We start from the raw sequence: 21,078 nt of genomic DNA on the forward strand, positions 1-21,078 counted from the left end.
ATTTGAGAGAGGACATAAATTCCCAAGTTCAGGTTTGAAAGAAAAAGTAATTGAATCTGCTTTATGATAATTCCTGTTCTGAGATTTAGTTTTTGTGTTAACCAAGAATAGGAGAGGCTTGCCAACAGCAGATTGTTGTTGGAAACACAGGTGTCTTAAAATTATGCTATTCTCCTTCTCTTCCTGAGCAGCGTGTTTCCTTTTGTTTGCTTGTTTAATGTTCTTTGTATTACACTAAAAGTACATAATGTCATTTGTTTCACATCTCGTAAAAAGTGAAATCTTTTCAATCAGCTGTGTGGCTGCTACATAGATTATGGTGCCAGTTGTCCTTTGTTCTGGTTGCTACTTTGCTTTGAGAAGCAGAAAAAAAGTTGTATATTTGCTGACATTTTTATTCTAAATGCAGCAGTGGTACAATCCTGTACTACCTATGCCTATGGAGAGATTAAATGTTGTCTGTGAAAAATAGTATCTTGAAAATTGTTCTTGCGCATTAAAATATAGGATTGTGCGGTTTAAGTTGCTGTGAGTAGGATCACTTGCACTCTTTTGGATGTGAAAGTAGAGGAGGTTTGTTACCATCACAGAATCTCTCAGAGAGGCAGTGTTTCTTTCCACAGATGAAAATCAGCATTACTTACTGCCTTACATACATAACTGCAAGGGACTCTAACTTTGGTATTTAACAGTTTAGGGGTAGACTTGGCAGTGCTTGATTAGTGGTTGATTATCTTAAAAGTCTTTTCCAAACTAAGTGATTCTATGACTGATTCTGTATCTTTTCTTGTTCACTTATTGCCTAGGTTTGAGAACTATGGAATCTATGTTGTGATGTTCTGGGAAATTTTGAGGACTTTGATTCGGATTGCTGTGGTTTTCTTTTTCCTGATACTGGCCTTTGGCCTGAGTTTCTTTGTCCTTTTGGGTTCACAGGTTAGTTCAATAATATAGTTAAATTTTTATCATTGTAAATATTATCTTTGACTAAAGCATCTCAAGACTTTATATACAAATTTCATCAGTTGGGTTTTTTTCTTTATTTTGACATTTCTTTTTGCAGCAAACATACAGCACACCTCTGCTTTCTGTAATGAAGACATTTGCAATGATGCTGGGAGACATTAATTACCATGATGCATTCCTTGATCCTTTACTAAGCAGTGAATTGCCGTATCCATTCCTGAGTTACACAGTTCTCATTATATTTACCTTGCTTATTCCAATCCTTCTTATGAACCTGCTGGTAAGTAAGGTATTTATTAAGTGATTAAACACAAGTATATATAGAGAGTGTATAGAATTACTTCAGTAAGTGACAGCCATTCATTATTTAACAGATATTTTCAATAAAATTTAAATTTTTCATCCAGTTTACTGCTCTGAATATTTCCCCACAGCTTACTTCTGCAGGAGTATTTTGTATATCTTTATGTAATAACTGTGATGGAATTTGAATTGGAGCTGCAATGTATTATTCTGAGGTCTTGATCAAGAAAATTGGGGAACAATGATTTTTGTTTAATCCCTTGTTTTATCATAACCTAACACTAACAGTAATTTAAATTTAAATAAAAATAAAGCCCAAAAAGCCCAAACTCAAATCTTCATTGCACACAAAACAGAAATCAGAAGTAGTGTTAGAACTAACTAACAAACCTGACCTGAATGTTAAGAATCAGAAAACATTATAATGATGAAAAAAGGGGAAAATGTGTAATGCATCTTCAGCAATGTTCCATTGAATATAATTTTTATTTAGGAAATCACATTTTCACATGAGTTGAGCAATAAAAGTCAAACACCTCATGTTTTTCAAACTTGTTCATTGTGGCCATGATCCTACTTAATCAAGAGATCACCTGTTTCTTAACATTACAGCAGTGATGAAGAATATAAAAGAAGGGATGTTGTTCTTGGCAAAATTAGCATTTCAGTGCCTTACCAACTGAGTGCTGTCAGTAAAAACACTCTCTACATTTATTGATACATACTTTCCAAATATGCAAATATGCAAAAAATGTTTCCAAATTCCAAGTGAAAAAATAATTTAACTCTAGAATATGTTTTATTTAAGTATGCATTATAAATACAATTGAAATCACAAACTATGAAAAAATACATTACATTTATTTTTCTTTTCTAGATTGGTTTGGCTGTTGGTGATATTGCTGAAGTACAAAAATATGCTGCACTCAAAAGGATTGCAATGCAGGTGAGTAACACACCATGAAAGCGTCAAATATTGGAAGTACATATCATTGCTAGGACATCATTTAGATAATTAGTTGATTTGTCATCACATTCCTAACTATCTTAGGCTATCTCTAAAGCAAATTAGTGAACATAGCACCCTGCTCTGAACCTCATTTTCACTCATACGAGTAATTGCCAAGGAAGTGTACAAGCAAATGCATTTTTAAGGAATTTTTCAACCATCAGTTTAAATAATTCTGAGATTTTCCAAAACCAGAATCTCAAAATCAGTCACTGCAATGCTTGAAATAGCAGTTGTCTTTTAGAAGAGAACCTATGCAGTGGAAGGAAGGTACACAAAAATCAAAAGGATACCAAATTCATTCTGCTATACTAAGTTCCCATTAGTTAAAAGAGTGCACATCTATTACTCCATGTAATAAACTCTGCTAAGGTACTCGATACTGGTGTGACCATGTTGTTTAGTGCCTGGCCTGGACTATTCAAATATTATACCACTGTTTGCAGTGTGGGGTGGTACTAGTGAATTGAATACAATGGCATGATGGTTATTTTGACATATAATGTGTATTTCTCTTAAGACAACATACCTAATTCTAAATGCAAAACTACATTTAGGTTAATCTTCATACCAACTTAGAGAAGAAGCTGCCATTTTGGTTCTTAAGTCGGGTGGACCAGGAATCAATCACTGTATATCCCAACAGGCCGAGATACTGTGGATTTATGGTAAGATGGTGAATATTAGACAGTAGAATTCTTCCCAAAAAGGGATATGATTGGTTTTGTACACACATTGCTAAGGACATTGTGTTGTTAAGATTCAGTCATCAACTGACATGAAGGGAATTGTGATTAGACCTTGACTAATTGTGATTAGACCTTGATAAATCAGTTTGAGTGCAGCTGTGTTCAGATAAAATTAGTGTTTGAATAGTCAATGAACTGTAAATTTATTGAGACAATCTACAGAAGATGTTCAGACAAAAAGTAGAATTACTTCTTTTGAGCTTATCTTCTTTTGTGTCTTTGCGTTTCAGCTGTTGTTAATACACTGAATTTTCTTACGAAACAAATTTTGAAAAATGAATGTTTTAATATATAAATAACATAATAGCAGAAATTCTTGTCAGTGTTGACAATGTGTGAAGACTTTCCATTCACATATTTAATTATTGTCAGACTGTATGATCTATTTAAGTTTGGTTCCATGTTTTGTTTAGAGCGTGTTCCAGTATTGCTTTGGATGTGAGGACTCTACCACATATGCACAGAGCCCCGATACAACACTAGAATTGGAAGTTCTGAAGCAGAAATACAGGTATTTTTTGTGATATTTTACAGTTGTAAAAAATAAGTAGAACCAGTACTACAAACATACTCCAATTTTAAAAAGCATTTTAAAGCTCCATACTGTATCTAAAAAGTAAAATTCAACGTCCCCAGCCCAAACCAACTCAGCCTGTTGACCTTTAAAGTAATCTGAAGTAATGGGGAAGATGCATTTTCATTTTAGATTATTGCATATGAAGGTTTTCAAGGGTTATTTGGAACTCCCAAGCAATGTAATTCCTTTTCGTTTGCAAGTATACACAATCTGTTACTGACTTTCCCCTGGTCTGATGGTAAATCAGATTCAGATTTTTATCCCCAAAAATGGATTGGTGTCTTGATTCTCCCTTGAGAAAATCACATTTCCCAAAGTCTTGGAAGGAATTCTTTCTTGACTTTCTCGTCATACCAACATATCCATAAGAATGGTTCCAAAAAAGATTTCTGTGAGTGTACAGCTAGAAGAGCGTATTCTTTCTCACTCTGTCTCACTTTCCCCTGCACTTTCTTCTATCCATTTTTTTTTTCTTTCACTTTTTTTTTAAAACTGCCAATTTTTTGCCTTCCTGCACAGATTCACATTGAGTATTGGGGTATTTTTGTGTGAAAGACTTAGCAAGAGTTGAAGGAGGGTAAGATACACCCTACAGATATAGGCAAATCATGGACTTTTGCAAGTCTTTCTTTATATACATACTACATCAATATAATATAAAACAGCATAAAATAGACTCTCTCTTGGTTCGGACTTTTTTCCTACAGAGAAGGAACAAAACTATAATTTTATAAAATTATTTGCAATGGAATAACTTGGGACCACATCATTATGGAAAGTCATTTTTACTACTCTGAAAATATTGACTGAAAAGTTTTACTACATTGCCAGTGTGTTTTTATTATCAGAGTTCAAAACAGAGTTCAGTTACTCCTGGAGCTAGTGTCAGTACTGGCTGTACGTATTTTTGTGTTTTGGTTCTTCACGAAGAATATTTTCAGTCACACTAGATTTCATTCTGTAATTTTGTGAGTCTAGACATTCAGAAAAGTGGATTTTCAAAACGCCTGTTTGGTAGTTTGATAAAGACAGTTTCTAGTCTCATTTCCCATTTCTTCCACTGTTTCTTTAAAGATAGCAGATACAGTGTTCTGTATGTGTGATGCTAACTTAGTTTAACCACTTAATTACATCTATTGCACTTTGGATAGCACTTTGAAAAAGATTAGTAAGTCTCCCCTCAGTATTTCTCATATGCTGTAAAAGTAGTTGTGAATTTCACTAAATGTTTTTAGTAACTTAATTGCCATTGCAACTCTGGCCTTTTTCTTGCCAGACAAGGAAATAGGTCAATTGGAAAAGCTTTTGATGGAACAGTCAACAACTTTATTTTGAGAATGAAGTTGTTTCTACCTTAACTATATATTAAGTTACTTTTCACAATAACCATGGATTCATTCTTTAATCCTGTTTTCATGTAGCATGGAGAAGTGCCTTCATCTTGAAGAATTAAATGTATTCTAGATAATAGTCTTTGTTAGAAGAAGAATTTAGTTAAGAACTGTCAGAAGGGTGAAGTTAAGTACTGTGAATTTTTGCATCTGTAATTTTAATACCTTAAATGTCCTTTAAAATGAAATGACAAAGCCTAATGCATATTTGTTTGTTTGCTTTTTAGGCTCAAAGATATATCAACATTGTTGGAAAAGCAGCATGACCTCATTAAACTGATTATCCAAAAAATGGAGATAGTGTCAGAGGCTGAGGATGAAGACAGCAATGATTTATTTCAGCACAAATTTAGAAAAAGGCAGCTAGAGCACAAGAACAGTAAATGGGATACAGTGTTAAAAGCTGTTAAAACAAATGTGCCTAACCCAAGCACAGAAAAGAACAACAGCTTCTTCTAGACTTGGCTATGATATCATGTTGTATTATCATTTTGTTCTACTTTAGGGTCACTTCTCTTATTGTCATTGCATAATATTAATGTGATACATCATGTACTCAAGTATAAAAAAAGGCCAGATCCAAAACCAGGATGCAGGTGCTCAAAACAGTATTTAAGGAGACTGGAGATATCTGCATCCAAAACTGTGATCCTAAAAGTGACTGGCTAATCAGGAAAGTGCCTAACTCAACAGAGGCCAACCTTGCTGTCCTGGCAGTTCCCAAGGCTTCTGTCTAGATCTGTTCCTGGATTTGTCCCTAGTACACTTAGGTCTGTATGTAATTACATTCTTTTCTGTTACGAATATTTTTAGACTTTCTAAATTTTTAGAAATTAGATTCTAGTCATTTACTATTCAGATGTTTGGAGAGAGCCAGTGGGCTTTATGTAGCTTAAAGAAAAAGTACAAAACTAATCTGACAGAGTATGTTGGAAGATTTGCTGAGTAGGGACTGCAGGATCAGGCCTGAAAGGTAGGAAATAAATGATCATGAAGTTGTAAGGGAAGAGCTACTTTCTTTTCTAGATAAATGGATGCAATTCACAGAGGGATCATTTGTATTAGCATGCATATAGCAATGGTAGAATGACATGTTAATATTAGTAATTTACAGCTTGCTATCCTTATACTGCTAATGTGATTTTGGCCTTCCTGATAACCTAAAACTCATCTTGCTACTTTAATCTGCACTTTGGTTTTATTATTCATTTACTGAATATTCAGTGCATTATGTAATATATGGTAATATATTAAATTTAGAAATAAACATGAATTAAAATGTGCTTAAGTACCCAAATATATTTGTTTCAAAACCAGTGCTAATAAAATGACTGTATCTGGTAAGGCTTTGTGGTCTGCTTCTGAATTTAGACATTTTCTTTAAGTACTTAATATACATTATGATTCCTGTTTATTTAAAAGGAAAGTCACCAGAAGGTAATTCACAGAACTTGCCCAGTCTTCAGAAAACACCGCACCATAAATTAGTGTGATTTGTGCCTTAAAATAGCCGTAGATGTTCAGTAGGCAAAATTCTTTCTCTGCTCTATCCCAGCTTTGAGACTTGAAATCCTTGCCAGGTAAAATAGAGAAAGGGGGAGGCTGCTGAAGGAGCGGCTCTGCTCCAGGGCCAAGCCTGGTGTGACACAGTAAAACAGAAGAGAACATGTAAGCAGAGTCAGAGCAGAAAAAGTACAAATATAACTATAGTCTCTGAAATTGCTGTGGCCCCTTAAGTCAGATCTATTCCCGTGAATAAACTGTTGGGGTTTGCTGCACTGCTGTGTATCTGCAGCTCCCTCTGTCAGTAAAAAGAATGGCCAGGTTCTCAGGATAGGGCCAAACTTGAAAAATGTAATAATAGTAATCTTAAATTCCTGGCAGTCTGTGCCATTAACACTAGATGGCAGTGAGTGATAGCATTTTTGGGTAAGTAAAGGTGACCTAAATGCGTTGTTTTGAGTGAAGCAAGGTAGTATGGTTAGAGCAGGAACAAAGCAGTCGACGCTTATAAAGTTTGAGCCTTTCAAGCCTCTTTAAACAGAACTGTGAGACCTTTATATACAGCTGCCTCTCAGCTTCTCTGAGTGTTCACAATTTGAGGAAAGTTTTCCTTTTCAGTTTTATAAAAATAGGAATAAATAATTTTATATTTACCTAATACTACAACATTGAATTAATGACAGCTTTCTGTGGAGATCATCGGGCTAAGATTATTTGTCATGTAATAGAACTATCTAATGGAGCCTAAATACAAGAGATAGAGAGTTTAAGGAAAAGTACAAGTACAGCTGGGATATAAATCATGGTTAAAAAATTGTGTAGACTGAGCTGAAGATACTGGGCCGTTTGAGCAGTCTCTAGAAGAAATCCTGTTAGAATTGTTATGGTTAGAAAAGACCTCTAAGTAAGGTAAAGTAAAGGACCGTTGAATACAACCATTAACTTAACACTGCCAGGTCCACCACTAACTAAGCACTATATCTGTGTGTTTTTTAAATTCTTCCATGGACAGTGATTTCATTTTCCTGAACAATTCCTGTTGCAATGCTTGACCACCCTTTCAGTGAAGGAATTTTTCCTAACATCCAATGTAAACCTCCGCTGGTTCAACTTGCACCAATTCCTCTTGTCCATTGGTGCTAATGGGGGAGGAGACCAACCTTCACCTGCCTAGATATGTTACATGTTAGCTACAGCTAAATATATGTTAACCAAAAGTGTTACAATGTGAATTTTTGAATTCACACTTAGGAGCTGATATTCAATAGAAATGTATCCTCTGGTTGTGAATTTAATACCTGCAAAGTGTGATGGGTGTGTATCTGTATCCAATACTCACCCACTTCCCTTCAGTCTGTATGGAAGTAACACCTTTTCAGCTGGGGTACTGACAGTTCAGTAGGCACATATAGTCACTGTTTGTGTCTTTCGGGATTGTATATCAAATAGTGCTGATAGTGAGGGTAAATACTCCATTTCATTTCCTGCTTCTCAGCAGTGCTGTCACTGTTTTCTCCTCAAGATGAACGGCAGTATGGTTCAGGCAATGGTACTGTCTCCTTCCACCAAAACCAGATCATTCCCATGAGTTCCTGTTGGGAAGACTGATTTGCACCTCATCTGTGACACACAGGAGGATCACAATTTGGGACAAGAAATTACATTTCTCCATGAGTTGGTAGTCTGAAACAATATGGCAATCCTTTGCTGAAACCAAAGATCCAGTTGCCTCCCTTTCTAGCACCAGACTCTGGCTGATAAGGATGGACTAGAAAAAACTTTGCCCATGTAAAGTAAAATTAGCTAAAACAATAAATACATCCTTAGCAGAAAATCTGAAGTGCCCAGCTTTGAAGTGGATTAGAGTGAGACTCTTTTCAGTATATAGGAAATAACTTGTTTCAAGCTGTCTAGTGTGGATATTGGTGTTCTCCATGGTATGCTGCTGAAGAAAAGTCAAAGACACTCTTTAAGGCTCCATGATTTTTTGACTCTTTTTTCCACCCCCCCCCACCCCCCCCCCCCCCCCCCCCCCCCCCCGTCTTGGTTTGAAAAGACAGGTGTCTGCTAAGGAGAGGCAGGCCTCTCCAGGAAATGAGGAATTCAAATCCTGCTCTCCATTTTATTATAATTTGGAAGATTAAAAAAAAAACTTTTCAGTCAGAGCTATGGGGAAAAGGAATAACAGTCCTTTACTAGTAAATATAACAGGACAGACAAAAAAACAACAGCAATTATAACAATAGTAGAACAGAACCAAGAACCCCGAGGGCACACGGTGGAAGCTCCGGCGCTGATGGCTGGAAGCCGGGCGCGGTGGATTGTCCTCCGCAGGCAGGGGGTGTCCTCGGCAGGCAGAGGTGGCAGTGCCGGAGAAGCCGCAGCAGCTGGACTTGGGCTGACCCAAAATCCAGCAGGACAGCGAAGAAAACTCCGAATTCCTGGATACTCCAACAGATGGTAGAATTCCCAGGACTAGACTCCTCTGTTAACCCTGGACTCCAGGCAGTTAGCCGTCTTTGATCCGTGCTCCCCGGAAGACGAGAGCCGCGAGACCCCCACCCTCAGCTCTCTCTCCAGGAGCTTTTCTCCCTCCCCCAAACTAAGTGATCAGCTTCTTTTTGTCTAGGTTAAGCACTCAGCATTTATTCTCCTAGCAACTTGGGGGGGGGAAAATTCTACAGGAAACTTAACCCTCAACACCCCCCAAGGAAATAGCCTTGCATTCTCCTTGTTCTGTTGTATAAAACCACTTTGTTTTCTGCAACACACTGAAAATGTGGCTTTGTGAAGCATTTAATAACAAAATGTTGTATGAAAAATTGTGTCATAGAAGATTGGTAGGGGAGAACATCCCCACTCCCCAAAATCAGGTGGAAATGATTTCAAATCCTTGAGGGCTAGAGGATTTAAGAGGAATCTATATGAACAGAGTGGAAGTCCTTCTCACTGGTCAGATTTTTGTTTTGTAAGATGAAATGCTTATATGTAGAGCATGTAGCAAGAGAAAGAAAAGATGAGAAAATATCTTTAACCTCTAGAGGAGGACCCAAGAGAAGAAAGCAGAGGCAGATTTTCTCTTAGGTAAAGCCCTTTCACCCTGCAATGTAGGTGTAAGGAATCACTTACAACATGGTATGCGTCAGTTTTCAGATGTCTTTACATTGACTATCTGACAAGGGTCTCACTGTGGGCAGGACTTAGGCCCATGTAATGAACAAAGTACTGGAGTGCAGCAAACCTCACCCTGGACTTACAGTCAGCAGGAGAGTTTTTCAAGCTTTCTCTTTTAAATGATTGAGAAGATACAAAAAAATTACACAGGAGCTGAGAAAATCTCTGATACCAAAAGTAAGAGTACTGCTTAAAGGCAGCATTTTCTGAGCAGTGAAAAGATACTGGGTGGTGCCAGGGTGTAAATCCATAATGACACAGGCACTACGAGAGATTTGTGTGAGCCAGGGCATGGGTTGGTCCATGCACAGGCTGCTCAGGCACACCTGAGCCTCTTAGGTAGAGATGTTCACATCCTTATAGAAATGCACCAAGACAAAGTCACAGTAATCATGAGAGAGGATGCTCCAGATGCTTGAACGCATCAGTGCTGTAGAGATTAACTCTATCCCAGCTGAAACGGGGACACTCAGGCAGGGAAAAATCTCATCAATGGTAAGATTCCGTTTAGAAGTCAAGACAGGTAGTAATGGAAGTGATGAGAAGTGATGCATTTTATGTTGTTTCATAATTGGGAATCACAGCTTGAAAATCAGAGCAAAGTTTAAATCTATTATTTTCAGAAATTTTTAGTACTGTTTTTAGTATTTATTTATACAAAGCAGTGACTAGAGTCTGAAAATCAACCAGCAGCAGGGAACAGGACTTTGAAAAACAGAAGGTTCAAGCAGGTCAGTAACTTGGAGTAAAAAATAAAGGGAAAGGAACTGGGACTAACACTGACATTAGTGTGATCATATTAGAAAGGACAGAAGGTCCCTGGCCTGTCTGAGTACGACAGTGCTGCTCACAGCAATGTCAAATGCAGTTGCATTCACCCACATGGGATCAAGGGTAGGGAGAGTTAAGAACACTTAAACTTTTAAAAGCAGAAAGTGTTCTTCTGAAGCCAGTCCTGATGATATTCCTTGGAGCTGGCAATGTCCATGGGAATGATTCAGAAGGGCAGCATGGAAGTGATGCTGTGAGAGATATCCATAATGTACCTCAGAGTCATTTCTCATTGCCTGAGCTGAGTCACTTCCTGCGGATTCAGAGTATAACATTTCTTGTCATATCTGCCTAGTCTGTGAGATAATTACAATTGCATTAAGTGGCTGAAAGTAATCATGGTAAAAGACTGCCACCAGCAATGTGACTCCCACCCCAGGTAGAGTAGTCCGCGGGCAGAGGGGCACCTCTCCCCTGAGCTGTGTGGAACAGGCTGGGGTCTGGCACTCCAAAGACCATGGGAGAGAGACGTCTCCCCTTGTTAGATTTCAGTTGTGGTGGTGTCAATATGCAACAAAAGGAAAAGTGACAGCTCTATCGAGTCTCTAGAGTGCTCTAAATGTGCTCACCTCGTTTAGTTTTGAGAGGCAGGATTAGTGTTTCAAATCTGTATCTGGTCTAAATTTGGGCCCTGACTATTTCTCCCTTAAGAAAGGGTTGGCTGATAGCTTTGTGAAAGGTTTTGTGGACAAGTTTCACACACAAAGGAAAGTTAGGGAGTCTGCATCACTTCAGCCTTTAACCTTAACCCAAAAAATCTTGATAACTAATGGAGCTGGACTGATTTAATTTATTTTAGATTTTATTCCCTTGCTAGTCAGTCTTTCTCCTTGAGTATGTAAAAAACTCCAAAAACCCAAAAACCTCTGTTATTTCATGTTTCTTCATAAATTTATAAAACTAGGCAAAAAATTTCTCTATGCTCTTCATTCCTTCATCTGACTCAAATAAATTATATTTTGCTTTGAAAAGCTCTCTAATATTTTGTAACATAAGCAAATGAGTGCTGGGAATTAAAAAAACACAACAACAACAAAAAACAACAACAAAAAACAACACAACAACAACCCACCATGCTACGACTATATCAGATAAAGGAGAGACAGAGTCAGAGGCATGCACACTTACTCTCCCACCCACCAGACAAGTGGGGTCTTGTGGAAGGACTAAGGGACAAAAGTGAGGCTGGTGCAACCAAGAAAAAACATTTGGAGAAGTGAAAGAAAGTGTTTCCCGCAGAAACTTCTTACAGGAATGTAAGGCAGAAATAATGTCTTGGGTTACTATATATAACAAAAGCATGTATTCTATTCCCAACCTGTTGAAACCAGTTGAAGAGGTGTTTTTTCTTTACCTCATAACTTGGGGGGGGAGGAGGCAGGGAGGGGGGAGAGTGCCTTCTGTTAATGGGCCAGTTGTTAACACCAGGTGGAGAAATGTTCCTTATCTCTTCCATGACCCATCCTCCCTCCAGGGGGATATCTGCTCTTAATGGGCCATTAAGGCTCACCATATGACTGATAAAATTATGTCATCTCAATGTGAGATGCTGCACCCAGTGGGAGGAGCCAAGATTTCTACCTAAATAAAAGCTGAATTCAAAACACCAAGGCCAGCTGTTTTTCACTGGATTCCCCTAGGAAGGACTGGACCTGTCTTGCCACCACTGGACCCTTCTACAGAGTCATCCGTACTCCAGCAGAACATCTGTTACTCCAGGAGGACTTATTTGGACAGCTCCCAACACCCTGACCAGCGTGTCAGGTCATTTTCTGACTCTGTCAGTGCCTCTAGGATTTTTTGATTGTTTGTTTGCTTTACTACATTTGTATTTTTACCATTTCTAGAAAATAACTGTTATTCCTATTCCCAAATCTTTGCCCTGAAGTCGCTTAATTGCAAAATTATAATAATTTGGAGGGAGGGGGTTTACATTTTCCATTCCAAGGGAAGTTCCAGCTTTCCCTGGCAGACACCTGTCTTTTCCAAACCAAGACAAATACACATTTCTAAACACTGTAAAAGGAGCTTAGAAAGTGAAGGTGACTGCTGAAATCCATCTCTGCTGCCTGCAAGACATGACATCAGCTATGGCCTGAAGCTGGGAAGTCTCCTATGACCTGGGAGATTATCCTAATTGTTGCTTCACAGCAGCTGAGGTGGATCTATGATGTCTCCTTTGCCTGAGATCAGTTCTGTGGTAGGTGTTGTCAAGCAGAGAGGTCAGTCACAGAGGATGCCACGTGTCCCTCTTCCTGGCCATGGCACAGCTGAGGCATGCTCTAAGGTGCACAATCTCACTTTCTCCAGAAATCATGAGCAAATGAACATGCACTGTTCAAATAGCTATTTTCTTAATTGTGAAATCTATAGATATGGACAGAGAGGCTAAGAAAAAACAGCGTGGAATAGTGAGTGTCAGCTGGGGAGGAGCGGCAAATAAAAACCATATCTGACCCAACCAGGGAGCTGTGGGGAATTATGGCAGATCTTAAAGGAGTGGAGAAAACATGGGAGGTGCTCTATTGACACTAGCTCAGAGGTCACCCGGGACCTCTGGGTTTGGGACAGCAAAGTTATCAGTACTATAAAGCTTCTTAAATTTCACTGGTGAAAGAAAAGGCAAGGGGTGCTAGGGGAAGTAAGGATGGAGCCAAGAGTCCACAAGGGCTGTGGGTCACAAGGGAGGGGTTTTTTGTTTTCCAGAGAGATAAAACATCATCCACTTATCTGAACAAACACAACAAAGCACCAATTATTCCTGAGGAGCTCATAAAACGTGTATTAATGACTCTAGAGTGAAATAATGGAATCCTAACTCCAGCATCTGTATTTTCTCATGTAAAAGCCCCCTTTTTAATGTCTAAAATACTAACTTGCAAAATAGCCTTTAAATAATGACTTGAATATTTGGTAAAGAGCTTACTGTTGAAACAAAGCAATAATATGTATCTAGGCCTGTGGACTTTTTCTTCCTAGACTTTAAGAAAAGTTAAAACCTCAAATAAGAGAGACTAGAGAAAATAAAAATGAACATCACAGAATGGTTGGTGTAGGAAGGTACCTCTGGAGATTACCCAGCCCAACCCTCCTGCTAAAAATACGTTCACCTGGATCAGGTTGCACACAATCTATTCCAGATAGCTTTTGAATATCTGCAGAAAAGACGAACCCACAACCTTTAGACAGTCTGTTCCAGTGCTCTGTCACCCTCAGAGAAACAAAGATTTTCCTTATACTGAGGAAATCTATATCATACTGAGATAAAAATTCCTACATTTTAGTTTGGGCCTGTTGCCCCTTGTCCTGGCCTGGGGCACCACCAAAGAGTCTGGTCTTTAACATAAATATTTGTATGCATTGATAAGATCCCCTCTCAGTCTTCTTTCTCCAGGCTAAACAGGACCAGCTTCCTCAGCCTGTCTTCATGAGAGAGATGTTTCAGCCTTCTAATCATCTTTGTAACCCTCTGCTAAACCTGCTCTGGTAGTTCTTTGTCTTTCTTGTGCTTGGGGGCCCAGAGATGGACACAGAACCCCAGATGCAGCCTGAATGCCACACCAACGTGATGGGACTTGAGACCTCACTCAGCACAGGCAACCTACTCTGAGACATGTCCCATGCCTTCCAGGTCCATCTGTTTACCTCCACCCCAAAAGAGTGGAACATGTGGCTGCTCTGCTGCTTTACTCAAATGGAACTGAGAGCCTTAGGGCTTCAGATACTTAATTTTTTTAGTTATAAGAGGTGTTTTTTGCAGTGAGTCTTCTCTATTTTGCTGCCACATTTAACCTTCACACTGCCTAAGAATTTAGGAAACGTTTGAAGGTCCTTCTGATGGTAGGTAGCAATCCTGGTTCCTGCCAGGGGACACACACAGGTACTTGCACCTTAGTTAAAATACGGCATTCTCAGCCTGAAAAAGTTCAGAATCACTGGAGAAGTCATGCAAACTTTCCAGCAAATTAGGCCAGATTTTAGAGCACGCATGGGATGTCTGAATACATCCGGAGAACTGCCACTGACATTTTGCCCTGTGCTGCACAATACCCCACCAAGAAGATTCTAATATGAAGAAATAGCAAACCTGTACTTCTGTCAAAGCATGAGCAGAGTGTATGGTCCCTTGCTGCTCAAAATGCATCAAGTGGCTGTCCACTGCCCCTACCTCCATGCGAGCACAGCATTTGTCTCTCGGCTTCTATCAGCAAGATCAGGTCAGCCAGTGCAAGCAGAAGTCACAGGGAGGTGAAACACAAGCAGTGCTGCACTGGGCACCCCCCAGACCTCCCATCTCCATTTGTGGGCTGCACTTAACAACCAGCAGCCAGGAAAACCAAACAACAGGTGCTGCAGTGTGGGTTATATATTCCAGGACAAAAATAACCTCCCAAAGTAGCGGTGGCCCCAGTGGCCACCCTGATCAATTAGAATCTTCTAATCTTTTGTAGGAACTGAGCTTCTGCCATTTGGCTTTAACTGGTTCAGTGGCCTACACTCTTCCTGCAATGCAACTTCAGAATATTTATAAGAATATGTATGACGGTGGTAATGTCATAAAAATTAGAAGATATTTTTTAATATCACCCTCTATACCAGGACTGGAAAGGTAAGGCAAGGCAAGGCAGTGACTGGCAAGATGTGTAGCAGGTGTCACAAGTACTGTAACATGTGTGGTCTTTCCCAAATTGAAGCCATATAATTTTTTTCTGTGAGGTTTTCAGGGTTGCAGGGCCTTTTAGATGTCCTTTCTGTAACGCCACAGCTTGCCAGGATTTGTAACGCAGCTTGCAACCATGGAAGTGGAGGGATGGTGTAGCTGCCTCAAACCCGCCAGTGATTCTTCATTCCCCCAGTCATATTTTGCTGTTAGGCTAACTAATAACTGCACAGAAGAGACAGCATAATAATGACCATGGCAGAAAGTCCCACAGAACATTGAAAACAAAGTTCTATCTTTTCTTCAGAGAGCTTGAAATCATCTTCCGGGGGGGGCTCGATGTAGGCAGCAACCTGAAGATGATACAAGCACAGTCAATAAAATGGGTCAATTAAAGGAAAGCAAGTCCCAGTGGAGAAGAACAGAAACATACAAAACACTGTCCTGTTCTTCATAATTCCTAAATTAATTCAGCTGTCATTGCAGACTAAGATTTGCCTTGATTTCTTTCTCTGCTATTCTGACCCCGGACAAGACTGCAGATTGTCCTAAGTTCTCCTTGTTCCCGCACAGAGCAGTGAGTCCCATCACAGAGCCTTGCTCTGCTCACAGGGAGCTTCAGACAATAATGTTCATCCACAGAAGGTTAAAGCAGGCTCCACGGAATCCAATTTACCCTTTGGGCAGGTGCAGCAGGGCTGGGTAAGCAATCAGCTGATTGAGGACTGAGCTGGTGACTGAGCTATCAGGCCTCTTCCCATCCCTGCTCTATCAGCCCATTGAAGGCTGGAGAGTCCTTGCTAACTATAGAAACTGACACTTAATAAATTGTCCTCTCTTTTGTAAATTTATCCTGATCACAGATTTGCCTACTGGGGTTGTGCATGTCCTGGTAAAATGCAAGCAGTTTGTAGCCAGATCATCCTCCCCAGCACCAGTTTGGGAGCAGTTAAACCCAATGTAATTATTCCTCTGTTGCTGGGGCTGACAACCATAGCCATTTTTTTTATTTCCTAGCAATGACAGAAATTTTGTTTGCTATTTTTTTTTTCCTTTTTTCCCATTAAAAAAACCCTTTGGTCTCTTTATATAAAGATTTGACCAAACACAGCAAAAAATCCCCTTATTATAATCCATATAAGACAATAACCCTAGGATGCTCTTCTTCCCATCTCAGCATTCAGTAGAAAAATAAATTGGATATCTGATAGACAAGACAATAGGATTAGACTCTTACTTCCTGTGCAAAATGAAGAATTAAATCTGAGTTTCAGTAAATCAGGATAGTTAGATTTTATGGTTGGCTATAACAAGTGACAATTTAGCAGCCTGAAAGATGCCTCTCTGTACAGCCTGAGGAAGGTGGCATTGCTCAGCTTGTACTCTCCTCCCCCAAAAAACTGAGTGAAGATCCAAGGATAGGGCACAAGGCCAGCCCTCTGGAGTGCTGCCTTAAGCCTTTGCTGCTCCAGCCAATGTTTTAGCATGATTGTATCAGGGAAACCAGATAGAGAAAACTTTTGTTCTTCCTGCCAGCCCTCAGTTAACCTCTGAGCCCTTTGGATTAGCAATATAGTGAAGGATGTGTGCCTTGTACATTTTTTGCTGACCTATAAGTTTCTCTGTAATGCTTCTTTCTGGGAAAGTGAGCAGTGAGGACTGACTTTGGGGAATTGCAGTTTGATGGATGTAGGAGGTTTACATGTTTGCAAAGAAATGTCCTCATTTTCTTCTGATTACTCTTTGTATACATGCCCAGAGATGTGGCCATGGGCCCACTTAGAGCTAATGAATGAATACATTTGAGGCAGTGGGTGCTTTTAAGCCAAATTTAACCTACTCAAACATCCAGTACAGAGTTGTAGCACCAAAAGATTTGCTAGACACACTTTTCGTAGCAAAAGCAACATGGAAGAGCTGGAGTTTTCCCTCTTCATTACCAGCTCCAAGTCCTGTCCCTGATATTCATATTAGATTCAGAGGAGAGTGTCAGCATTAGCAAACCAGCTGCCAGGAGCCATCAGTGGCTCTGCCTGGCATCCTTTCCTTCTTTCCTCCCGGGCCCCTCCAGCTGCCCTCTGAGTGAGGCTCACTCACCGCTGGACGTCAGCCCTGCTCTCCCCTCTCCCCCTGCCCTGAAGGACACTGTCCTGAGGTGTGACACCCTGCTCTCTTCTGGCTTCATCAGAGAGTTCAGGGAGCAATTAAGATGCTGTTATAAATCATAGTTATTAGCCAAGTGACTCATCTTACAGCACTGAGAAGGAATCTCCAATCTCATGAGTGCTGGGTGTCTCTTACAAAGAGGGCTGGGGTGTTGATGAGCCTTTATGGTATCCTTATCTTGCATTTCCAACAGCAAAATCCAACCTGTGTTTTATTTGTGCTGTTTATATATCTAACCAAAGTGGGTCAGGAAATGTGGAAGACAGCACCAGGGCTGCCTGAGAAACATAATATTTGTCAGAGAGCATTAACTCAGCCTCCCTCTTTCAGGGAATGATAGATGAAGTGTGCCTGAAACTCTGTTTAGATTATGTGAAGTAATGCACTGGTGGTTACATTCATCCTAAGCAAATCATTTTCACTCACTTGAGCTGCCTTACAGAATTTTCCAATAACACTTTAAGCAGCCTTAAACAAAACGAAGTCCTCACGGGTCACTCACATGGGAGTTCCTCCTGGAGCCCACTTGCACACAGACAGGTTCAGAGGGCTCTACACCTAAAATAGAAGTGGGTCCCAGGCCAAAGCCTGCATCAGCATCAGGACCAAAGTTTGAGAGGTGCCAGGGCTGTTGTCCTTATCCACTGCACAGTATTTAATCCGGTTCAAGCAACAGAAAGCCTGATATTAATGAAACCACAGCAGCTCTTTGTGAAAAGATAGGGTGACCTTCATGAAGGTTCTAAAAACTTTCTGAATACCTGTGGGAACCTGTGTCAGGGCAGGTACCGTCTCTCTGCCGGGAGCTGTTCCTCCCCTGAGGGGCATCATCCTCAGGTAATATTCAGTGTGGGGGCATTTCCTGGGCCCCTCTGTTCAGGGACCAATGCCTTCATGTGGCCCTGCCAGTCCTCCTGCTCCATGAGCTCCTGGAAAGAAGAGCAAGCCAACATGATAGTGCAGGGAGCTCATGCCAGGTCACACACCAGCAAAATGGGCTCTGGAAGAACCAGAGCCAGCCTTGAGACCCATTCCTGCTTCTCCACAAGAGTAAGTGAAAGGGTTGCTCTAAAACTCAGCACATCTCTTACTGAAGCCCAGAGAATCTTACTAGAGGTAATTATGACTTGCTCAATTTAATAATTACACAGGGATATATTTCATTTGCACTCAGTGCCAGTTCTAAGATGAAGTGGATATACTTGCTTAAGTTTAATATTTTTTAGGGAGGAGCGCTACAATATTCAGGGGAGGAATGCAATTAGATGAAGCATAATAATGTTTCTTCTAGCCTGCATATTTTTAAAGTATTTTGCCTTCATCTTTTTTTAAAAGGTGCCTTTGTCATTATCAGCTCCTGCTTTCATATGTGCTGTGGCCCCTGCAATTAAGAGTTCTGGGGATTAACTAAAAAGTCCCATTTAAGACTTTTCAGAAAATACTTTGAACCAGAGGGGGAAACCACTTAAGTCAGTTGCTTCTGTGCATGTCATTTTGTGCTATGAAATATGACTTCAAAGAAAACCCTTCTGTTTCCATTTCAAGGTCTTTTTGTGAGGCTAAGAAGATAGGCAACCAACACTGGAATGCTGCCACTGGGAGATTTATTGGAAGTCTTGAAGGGCTCAGTAGTCCAGGAAGGTAATTTTTGTATCCTACTGCACTCAAGACTGATTTAGTTTTGTGTCAGTTCTGGAACTGCAACCAGAATATGAGCTGTGAGTTTATAAATTGCTCCTCTGAGTGCCTGACCTTGCAAGGGAGGAGACTCTAGAAGGAGTTAGAAGATAAAGAGATCTTGCACAGCCAATCAAACACATTTCACTGGGTTAGTGGACCTCTTGCTTATGCCTCATTTCACCTTCAAGCACTCTGGCTTTGACAGGATGCCAATCTCCTTGTCAGCATCCAGGCTGCAAGGATTCCACTGTCCATCAGGGTACATCTGACATACGGATCAGATTTTTTTAAACAGAGGGCATTACTACTGCAATAAACCGTGCATATAACAATCAATATTAGGAGTATTATTTTTTGTCTTATTATTATTATATGTGTAAATCTTTAACTGAAACGGAATTTCAAAGAAAATATTTAAGAGCAGCAAATTTCATTCAAATAGGAGAAAAAATGTTAATTGGTTGATTAGATTTGGGAATATTGTCAAAAGAAGAAAGTCAGAAGTTCCACCATCAGAGTGATTTAAAAATATATTAGACAAAGATTTTGGAAATGTATTTCAAAAAGCAGCGTTCTTTTGGCCAAAATTGAAAAGAAGATTACCCAATAGCACTGTAGGAATTTTCATTGTTCAGTTCAAGCTCAAAAATCTATGATTCAAGTTCTGAAAAGTGTGAAATCTATGAAGTCCCATTGGAAGCTAAGTTTCATTTCTGAAGAAAATTTTATTAGAATAAATTGTGCTTTCTTGACATTAAATCATTGCTGCTCAAAAGATAGGAAGCACAGGGCCTTTGAAATTAACTTCAATAACCTAGGATTCATTTAAATTCAACAGTATAATTGCCACAAGTTTTGATTTCTCTACAACTGATCTTCTCTGAAACAAGCCGAGCAGAGTTTAAACACATATCAAAATAACACAGTCCTATTGTAGAGGGTATTAGCACCATGACATGGCAGGTCCTCCATTTAGTGGATGGGATACAGGACAGGGACCATCAGATGGGAGCCCCAGAGCTGTGGCTGGCTGACTGGTCACATGCTGCTGAATCCTGTCAGGGTTTCCATCTGATATTTTTGCCAAAAGAAAGCTCTAAATTATGCCACAAACGTTGCCTGAATATCAACTTACCATGTAAGCACTCATTGCTGCACCAGGGGTGCTGTGCAATCAGTAATGGAAAGCCAAGTGGTCCATAAAATATGTCAGTGAGATAGAAAAAAAAAATCCCCCTGCTACATATCAAATCAACAAAGCCTTTCTGTATTATATACAGTTCATTTATAAATGTCACGTGTGATAAGCAGTGGTGGAGCTGTTAGAGACATACATTTTCTGCCTTTATATTTGCTGCCTTGTCCATTTCAGCAGTCACTTCGCAGTTTTATCTTTTGAAGGGGTTATCTCAAGACCAGGTGGGAGGGAGACCATGTATTACCTTCTGATTCTTCCATATCTTGTTCAATTACCATTGTGAACCAGAGACGAAGAATGATTGGCACAAAGTTTTCCAGGAAGAAGTGTCTCCAGCATTGAGATATGTCGCTGAAGCGAGAAACTCCCTAGAGAAGTCACAGAAAATGCAGTACACCCCATGTATTCTACATCTTTATGGGATCACGAGACACTGTACATCTGTGACTTTGGAAATATGGTAGCCTGGCACCCTCTCCTTCCTCTTTCTTTTTTTTTTTTTTTTTTTTTTTTTTTTTGTGGGCGTGTGTGTGTGTGGGGTGGGGGGTGTGTGTGTGTGTGTTCCATCACTTTTGGGATTTTTGGGTTTAGGGAGGGATTCCTTGTAACTGATCTATTGCAACACTACTGTAAGAGTCTTTTGCTGTCCAGAGCACTGTGAAAGGTTCTCAATGTGCAAATCCCCTCTGAGACAGCCTATCTGATATCATCTTGGAATCCTTTGAATTCATTTACTTTGTTCCCACTGGCACTGTGGGGTTCAGGTCATGCAACATGCTGTAAAAAATGTCTGACACAGTGGTTGGTTGACTTCAGCTGTAACTAACAGTGGAAGTATCAAATGGAAATTACACATTTTTTTGCCTCAGAT

The 21,078-nt window shown here is 39.8% G+C and overlaps 1 protein-coding gene across 1 annotated transcript in view; it reads left to right on the forward strand.

The window, feature by feature from the left end:
- Positions 1-6,331, forward strand: part of TRPA1 (transient receptor potential cation channel subfamily A member 1) — a 31,223-nt gene extending 24,892 nt beyond the window's left edge. The window contains exons 22-27 of the mRNA XM_040070188.2: positions 807-936; positions 1,064-1,246; positions 2,147-2,215; positions 2,836-2,946; positions 3,441-3,538; positions 5,223-6,331. Coding sequence (XP_039926122.1) covers positions 807-936; positions 1,064-1,246; positions 2,147-2,215; positions 2,836-2,946; positions 3,441-3,538; positions 5,223-5,454 — 823 coding nt within the window. The 3' untranslated portion in view covers positions 5,455-6,331. The remainder of the gene's footprint in view (positions 1-806; positions 937-1,063; positions 1,247-2,146; positions 2,216-2,835; positions 2,947-3,440; positions 3,539-5,222) is intronic.
- The last annotated feature ends 14,747 nt before the right edge of the window (positions 6,332-21,078 follow it).

The sequence above is a fragment of the Hirundo rustica genome, chromosome 1 (genome assembly GCF_015227805.2).
Source record: "Hirundo rustica isolate bHirRus1 chromosome 1, bHirRus1.pri.v3, whole genome shotgun sequence".
Classification (NCBI taxonomy): domain Eukaryota; kingdom Metazoa; phylum Chordata; class Aves; order Passeriformes; family Hirundinidae; genus Hirundo; species Hirundo rustica.